Source organism: Humulus lupulus, chromosome X (genome assembly GCF_963169125.1).
Source record: "Humulus lupulus chromosome X, drHumLupu1.1, whole genome shotgun sequence".
NCBI classification, from domain to species: domain Eukaryota; kingdom Viridiplantae; phylum Streptophyta; class Magnoliopsida; order Rosales; family Cannabaceae; genus Humulus; species Humulus lupulus.
This window is the reverse complement of record NC_084802.1, coordinates 91059414-91068208: the sequence shown is the minus strand read 5'-3', so window position 1 is coordinate 91068208 and position 8795 is coordinate 91059414. Positions and strand designations below refer to the sequence as shown.

The following is an 8795-nucleotide window of genomic DNA, read 5'->3' as shown; positions in this document are numbered from 1 at the left end:
TATACTTAGTATGGACTTATGAAATGTCTAGAATTTCTAAGTTAGAAAACTAAGTACTCATGCGAAAATATAAGGCATACATCAGAGTGACTTTACTATTCACAAAAAACTTATAACTTTTTAAGTCTAAAAAGACTTAGAATGTTTTAAGTTAACAAAGAAAAGTAAAGTATAAATGCCAACAGCTCGGCTGTACGATAAAAATATCAAAGCTGCTAAGAAACAATTTTCTTCTCAAGAAAAAAGAGTAAACTACTGGCCAGGTGCAAAGTCTAGCTGATCAGGTGCAAAGTTTTCCGGGTCGGGAGAACAGATACAATTTCCCTGGTCAGTTGAGCATGTATCACTGGTCGAGTAGGAAACTCTATTGTTGAGCATGACTAACAATGATGAGTCCCTGGAGTGAATCAAACAAACACGAACAAATGCATGCAAAGTAAATAATACATAGTGAAAAAATGTCTTTGAGAAGAGAATTCCATTTTTCCCCAAGATTGATTGAGAGAAATCAATCTCTCAAAATACTTTTGGGAGATTCGAACAAGGCATTTTGAGGGATAAGTTTTAGGCATAGGCTTAAGTGGCTATGCCATATGCCCGAGCGGTTGGGGTGCATGGCCGAGCGGCTGGAGGAGCTGCGTGTCCGAGCAATGAGACTGTGTCCGAGCGGGTGTGCGCTGCGTCCGAGCGAGTGGCGTGCGTGTCCGAGCGGGATGGAGCTGCGTCCGAGCGGATGTGCGCTGCGTTCGAGCGGGTGACGTGCGTGTCCGAGCGGGATGGAGCTGCATCTGAGCGGCTGGCGTGAGTGTCCGAGCAGTCATGCACGCGTTCGAGCAGATGGTGCCAGGCGTGTCCGAGCGGATTGGGCATGACCGAGTGGCTTAGCGTGCATCCGAGAAAATTGGTGGTGAGCATCCGAGCAGCTTGGGGGCATGTCCGAGTGTCCGAGCGGTTAGATGAAAATGACCGATCGGCCATATGCACTTTTTTTTTTCCCAACAAGCTATTTCCGAGGAGCTAGGCCTATCGACCAAAAATAGTGACCGATCGGCTATAAGGTTTGAAAAAACAAGTTGAATTTCAAGGGTTCAATAAGCTTCAAGATAACATCAATGATCATCATATACCCATGAACCCGAAGGAACAATGGAAATGGGAAACTGATAACTACCGTTTTCATGAAAAGAAAAGTTCAGTCGTGGGTTTAATACAAAAATGAAGGTTACTGACTGGATGGAACCTTTTAGATGACCTCAACAACATTTTGCTAGAGAAAAAGTTTATCATACGAATAAATCATATAATAAACATGGGGGGCAAATGTTATCCCCAAAAATTGGAATTGGATGACGTGGCAATCAAAAGTGACAAGTGGCAATATATGGTCCGTAAACGACACATTAATAGTCAATAAATGTATTAGCTCTTTGGAGTTGTGATAAAGTGATCTACCCGACCTGGTGGAGTTTCTGTCAGACCGATAAGGATTTTTGAATGACCAGTCAAGTGTCTTGACCAACCAGTCAAGTGTCATGACCGACCAGTCAAGTGTCATGACCGACCAGTCAGGTACCTGTCCGACCAGTGAGATGTTTGTCCGACCAATCAGGTGCTTGGCCGACCAGTCAGATGCTTGGCTGACCAGTCAGGTGTTTGGCTGACCAGTCAGTCATTTTGGCCGACCGATCATCTGTTTTGGCCGACCAGTCAATCCGTTTTGGTAGACCAAAAATGTATCATGCTAGACCAGAAGTGTGCTAGAGGTGTGCTTTGCCGACGAGAGGTTTTTGCCTATGTCCTCAGTAACAGCTTCAACCCGAATCATTCTCAACTGCTGCGGGAATCTCTTAGATATTCTGGAATAATAGCCATATTGTTGTAATATTAGATTTATTTATATTTTATTAATTAAAGTCTCTTGGAAGAACAAATGACCCGGTAAAAGGGAGATATTTATGTACGATCCATGAGCCTATAAATAAAGAGCTCATGGCATCATTTGGGGGGATCTGATCTTTTTCAACTGAGAAAAAACTCTCTAGTTTTGAGACTTTAGGACTGTTACTTGGGGATTCTTGGGGCATTTTCTAAGAGAGTTTAGAGAGAGAAACTCTGTATTTTTCTACTTACACTTAAGAAACTCAGTTGGCTCAAGTTCATCTGATCTTAAGTGTAGGCTAAATATATCACAACTCCAAGTGGATTAGGCTATTACCAACAAATTGGGGCTGAACCACTATAAAATTATCTGTGTCGTATTTTTCTCTTGAAGGTTCATTGTAGTTTTGACGTCTACTCGTCGTTGGCCAAAACCCTGGTCAACAATATATGATCTTAATTCTCCCATAATAATACAAGATCATATTCTCATGAATGAATAAAGAATTTTCTTGATATTATTAAATAATTAATTAAAACAATAATTGTAACATTCAAATATAATAAAATTGTACTTTCATTTAAATCAATATAAAATGTCTTTACATGCTATCGGGGCATTAATCCTAACATAATTATCTTCGGGAGGAGGAGGAGAGTTGGTGCCAGGAGTGAGTGGATCCAAGCTTGTGCGTCTTGAGCCATTCATCTACTGATCCTATCAAGGTCAACAGGAAGACGTGGCATTTGGCGTCCACAGAGACGCGGTGGAACGACATCAATCTATTAAACTTTGAGAGATGGTCAGTGGGATCCGTGCCTCCATGGTACAAATTGATCTTCGGCATTTTAAAGCCTCGAGGTAGTGGAGCCTCCACAATGTAGAAAGCATAGGGCTCCCCATCCTCCTCCTCAGAGTCTGAGTCTTAGTCATGACCTTGTCTTCGGGCCATCTTCCGCATCATCCTCTTCAAACTTTCCGATTCTGCGTGGAGAGGGCCGCGATTTAGATTAGCACTTTATGTTGGGTGTTCTCTCCTCCGAGCATTAAGGTCATCTCGGAGATCCGATTTTTGTTGTCTCACATGATTGTCCTCGGGAGACGCCTTACCCCTACGAGCGTTCAACTTATCTCGCAGGTCAAGCTTATCTTGGTGGCGACCAACGTCCTCAGGGTATTATACCTCTAGTACTCCGTTGGATTTGACGTACTCATTATTGACTGAGATATCGATTCCTTGTCCTCGGTTGGCGGAACCGTTTCTCCGTTTAGTCCTTTGTCCGGGTTTTCTGTGAGGTTGTCGACGCGCCGGGAGGACACCGCCTCTAGGCCTAACGCCATCCAAAGCGGCGCATCTGGGCTGTGTTCCCTGGGCTCCGTAGACGCTGGTGGCCTGGCCCTCAGCCTTAGGGCCTCAGCGGATTCAGAAAGCCTGACGAGTTCTCTTCTGCGCCTACACAGGGTCGCCATCTATCTTGCCTTCGCCATGGTCTTGTAACGCAGGTGGGGTTCCAGCTCCAGCTGGGTGCGTAAGTGGCGCACCAGTTGGTGGATCTTGCACCATGCCAGGGAGGTGATCGTGAGGCACGCCTGCTGTATTTGTAGGTGGCACTCTAGCTGGGTGCACAGGTGGCACGCCAGCTGGCTGCGTTGGTGGTAGTTATCCATGAGGGTCCACTCGCAGCCCTTGGGCTGCCAGAGTAGCCCTCATGGCGTTAACCATCTCCTGGAAGGTGGCAGAATTCCCCTCCTGGGCAACAAGTATTTGCTGCTTAGAGGTAACTTGGCCATGGAGCGCCACCACCTATGGCTGATCCTCTGCATCCATAGGCTGAGGATAGTCATCTTCGTAAAACTCGTCGTCTTCGCCATTGTACTCGGCGTGCTCATCGAATTCTTCTTGGGACATCTCTAGGAAGTTGTGTGGAGGTTGCTGGTTGGTTTCTCCCCCTTCAGCTCTGGTGGGAGGAGCCGCGTCATCTAGGGTGCTTCTATGAGTGGTCCTCATGACTGTTTCTTCAAGCTTATTTCAAGCTATCAATGAAAGCACCAAATTGTTGACTGCCTTTTTCGCTATCAACTTAACAACAAAATTTGAAGAAAATATTTAAGATAAACACCAAGGTTTTATGTGGTTTAGGTTATAAAACAACCCTAGTCAACGAGTCTGTAGTATTAGAGTTCTGGATGCTTGAGATGGTAAGCTTCAATGAAGGTTTCTCAAGTAGCGTATATATTACTCCAAGTAAAGAAGTTGTGAAACCTTTTACAATGATATTGTAGCCCTATTTATAGGGATTAAAGGTCAATAATATCATTAATTACAAATATACCCCCATTATTTGGGGGTTTAATTGTTATTTAACCTCTCTAAATGTTCTAATAAAGACTGTGGGCATGTGCATATCGCAGAGGGCCCAATTTGTAGGTTGCAGCGCATCAACTTTGCAGGAGGCATGCCTCTGACACTGTCATGGTGCGGCTGCACGTTTCCCCATGTCAGGCGGCATTGTGGGAAATATCAATTGTTGAGTGTACGAACTCCACACCACTACTCGAGGCACCCAAAAAGCTGTCAGAAAATCTTGTGGTGGCCCAAGGCTACAGTGATGGACACTTGGCGCTCGTTCCAGGGACGAGTACAAAGCTCCTAGAACTGGAGGACTGTCGGATCAAGAAGAGGGAGGACCTCTAGGGTAGTCCTCAGAATGTGGCCTCACTTGGAGACATCCATGCTTAAAAGAGGGAACTCGGTTTGCTGGGAGGATACTACACTCCGAGGAGCTCTGGGTGAACTTTATAGAGCTTCACCATCCTCCCAAGGAGCCTATTTACTTCTCTAATGACTGCCACGTATCCAATGATGGAATAACAGACAACAAAATTATTTATGGCATGCTAAACAAGTAAATGTTTGCATATGGGTAAATAGGTAATTACAATTTTTTTTAAAATAATCATTCTATCTCACTACTATATTAAAAATAATTTTATCCAATAACTAAGATTATGTAAGGTCGTTAGTATCAAAGAATTGTTAAGGGGCACCGGTGGTATCCTTATTGGTGCAATTCAATATCGAGTCTCACATATTTGAATTTAATAAGTATTATGGGCTATGACTAACTAATTATGAGGTGTCGAATCATATAGTGTTGGGCAATCTTATTATCAATATATTTATAGGAATATTCTTAGGTAGGGGCATCACTTTTGCCCCTATACCATAAGAGCGTTTTTTTTTTCTGCACTTGGAAAAATTATAATCTTTTTTTTTATACATGATGGTGTATATTGTATTTATAACAAGCATCCTCTCAATTTTTCAGAAAGTATGAATAATTTATAGTGTTGAAATCAGAGTTCAAACAGTCAATTGCACGCGTGTTTTATTTTTTTTATACGCATGGAAAACAGACTACTTGAACCCTGATTTCGACACTGTAAATTCATTAGAATTTCTTGAAAATTGGAAGGATACCTGTTATAAGTCATATGTACGCCATCATGTCAATGAATTTTATTTAGGTTTTCTTTTCTATATATATATTTATTTAGGTTTTTATTTATTTAATTTTTATTATTATTTTTCAATCATTTATATATAAGTAAATGAATTTTTTATTTTATTTTTGATATTATATTTATTGTTGTAATAACTCTTATTCATTTATCAATGATTTTATATTTATCAAAAATATTTCTTTTATAAATAATAAATATATAGAAACACATATTTTTTTCCTACTATTACAAAATTATACTTAAGTAATAATAATATAAATCTACCAAATAATGTTACTTAAATGATATTTATTACTTTGTATTTGATGCTTGTAGTTTCAGGTTTTTCTTAATGAAATGCAAATAAATTTAATATCATAATTAAAAAAAAACTGTTTTCAAACACAAAAAAAAAAATTATAAGACAAACAATCCCCAGCCGGCTGCAGTTATCAGTACCACCAGCTGACTTGGCCTATTATTTTATTATTATTATTATTAATGGTTGGTTACAAGGGCGAATAAAGAAAGGGCAGGTGGCGAAGTTGTCCCCTAAACAAAGAGTATATGATGATCAACTGGAAGATGAGTGCGAGGGTACAAGCAGCAGGCTGTTGATGAAGTTTTGGAAGGTAGCGCCATCAGATCTGTAAAATTGTCTAACGAAATGGAGCAACTCGGACCATGTGAAGTTGGGGTACTCTCTTGTTTCTTCTCCCAACAAAAGGTCGTGCGGGGGCCTCACCACCTTGTCTTCTTTCGGGCACAGAAAGAATGCCATTGATTTTCTCTCCTTCTTCCTGTTCACCACTGCCCTGTGCAGACAACTCTTGTATTTTCCATTCGTCAATGCCTACAATCATCAATACATACATTAATTAATTCATCTATATCATTATTATAATATATACATTCAATTCATCTTTATATATACAACTATAGTATTAATTATTACATAAATACATGTATATGCATTGTATTATTTATGAAAGTTAATTAACTATTTATATACATGGTGAAAGTAATTTTGTGTTATATAATATATATTTAGGAAAAAGAAAAACAGTGGACTGCCAAAAAAACTCTTACGTCGCATGGGTGTGTAAAGAGGAAGCCTATTATAGTTAACATATATTATGTTATTTAATAGTCATATATATAAGATTCATATAATAAAAACACCATGTTCCGATTCCGAAACTTTTTCTACCTTTGTCTATATATCCCTCTTACCACTATGGCTATCCATAAGTTAATAACATAATAAACTAAGCAAAGTTTCAACAAAAGTTAATTTAAGACAATATTATGGAAGGCACAATTTTTATTTTTAACTTTATTATAGTTTTGTTTTGAATACATGAGATAATAAGCAGTATTAAATGTTTCATATATATAATTATTTTCTCACTCTCACCATCAAGGTATCACCAATGTTGATGACAAGGGCACCTTTGAGAGGTGGCACAGAAAGCCATTTGTTGTTATGGAAGACTTGAAGGCCTGGGACTTGGTCTTGGTGAAGTATGGTCAGAGAGGTTGGATCGCAATGAGCACCTGTTCCCAGCGCCAGATTTGGTTGCATACAAGGCGGATAGTAGTTGCATCTCATGATGGACCTTCCGTCTTCGAAGAATTTTCTGTACTCCATTCTATCTATTCCCAAGCTTATCGCCAGGATTTCCATTATCTCCAAAGATAACTTCATCATTGCTTCACAATACATTTGATACACCATACTATATACATACACACCCCAAAATCAAAGTTTTTATTATAACGGTAAATTAATTTATTTTTAAAGCAAAAAATAGAGTCTGAAATTACTGTCGTACATACCCTGTCTGCTCAAAATCTTTGCCAAGAGTGGAGCAGAAGTAGTCTTGGACGACCGGAACAGAGCAATCCTCATGGAAGCAAAACGACAGTGATTCCTTCCATGGAAGTCTGGACGAAAAGCGCTCTGCATGAGCAGCTGAATAGCCCGAAGAACTACCTGGCTTCGTCAATGCCCTGAGCTTCTCACTCACCGGAAGCTTAAAGAAAGAATCCATGTGCTTTTGCGCCAGGTCAATGAGATGAGGATCAACTCCATGGTTGATAACCTGGAAAAATCCATGGGTCAAACATGCTTGCTGAACGAGGTCCGCAGCAAGACGTGTCCCCGCATCGTCACCTTTCAAAAAGCCCTTTAGATCCACTACTGTTGCTTTGAGCACCTCTTCGGCACTAGTTGATGGTAAGTCTCCTTTTGGCCAAATGAAATTTGTGGGAATATTCTTTTGTTCTTGAAGAAAGGACAAATCGAAAACAGTAGGGCTCTTCTTATGGTCCTTTTCATGATCATGGTCATATTGAAGATCGGCAACTGGACGAGACAATAGTGTAGAACTGGCTGTTGAATAATCCATAATCAATCACGTACGGTACCCTGCATGATTAATAAGAACACAAAATAAAAATGGATTATATGTACGATGTAGCTTTATATATTTATATAATTCTTCAGCTGTAAGATTAGTTAATGATAAAATTATTAAGAAAAACATTACCGCGCTTGAAGAAAAGCCAATGATGGAGGAGTCTAGATCTTTGCAGGTACTTGCTCGATGGTCTCAAAGAAGGAAGAGAAAATTTAGTAATGAGTCCTTACTACTCCATATTATCCATGCGATGAACTGACGAATATATAAGAAACCCCTATAATAATGGTTGTAAGAACAGAATTTGTCACGAACGTAACAGAAAGTGAGATCAATTGGATCCTTTTACTGCGCTGTACTCAACACACAAGTACCATATATATATACACAAGGTTTGTCACTACAAAAAACTGGGCTTATACCGTGAACAAAAGTCATCGGTAAAAGCCTGAATGTTTTCGATACAACTTCTACTGACAACATGTCCTCGGTAGAAGGTTCTTGTTACATCCTGGTCAGTAGAGGAAAACTTCTACCGAAGACATTGAATATGTTCTCGGTATAGGTTGTACCAAAGAAAACTATTCTCGGTATAGAGTTGACAATATCGTCGGTAAAATCTGTCCAATTTTGTCATATGGATGGACTATACCGAGGTATAGACTGAACCGCGATTTTTTTTAATGTACAATGTTTATTCATTCATATATTTATTTATTGATTTAATTTAAATTAAATATAAAACAATAGATTAAAATTAAAACACTTATATTAAACATATAAATAAAAACATAAGAGTACGTTCAATTAAAATAAAGAGTTGTCCTAAACATTACATAAGTCCTACTGACTCAGTGCTCCAACATCGGGATCATCAGGTGGTGGTGGGGCACATTGAGATCCCGGGGTGATACAATGAGTCCGGATGTGCTCCTCTAATTGTCAAACATGCGCTCTCATCGCAGTCATCTCTTCATCTCTAGTTTGTG

The 8795-nt window shown here is 39.6% G+C and overlaps 1 protein-coding gene across 1 annotated transcript; it reads right to left on the bottom strand.

The window, feature by feature from the left end:
- Positions 1-5788: 5788 nt before the first annotated feature.
- LOC133803799 (gibberellin 20 oxidase 1-D-like) lies at positions 5789-8136 on the bottom strand. The gene is made up of 4 exons (XM_062241912.1): positions 7936-8136; positions 7223-7814; positions 6801-7122; positions 5789-6236 (listed from the first exon to the last, which is right to left on the bottom strand). The coding sequence occupies exons 2-4, from the start codon at positions 7792-7794 to the stop codon at positions 5958-5960; spliced, it is 1173 nt and encodes a 390-aa protein (XP_062097896.1). The 5' UTR covers positions 7795-7814; positions 7936-8136; the 3' UTR covers positions 5789-5957.
- Positions 8137-8795: the final 659 nt, after the last annotated feature.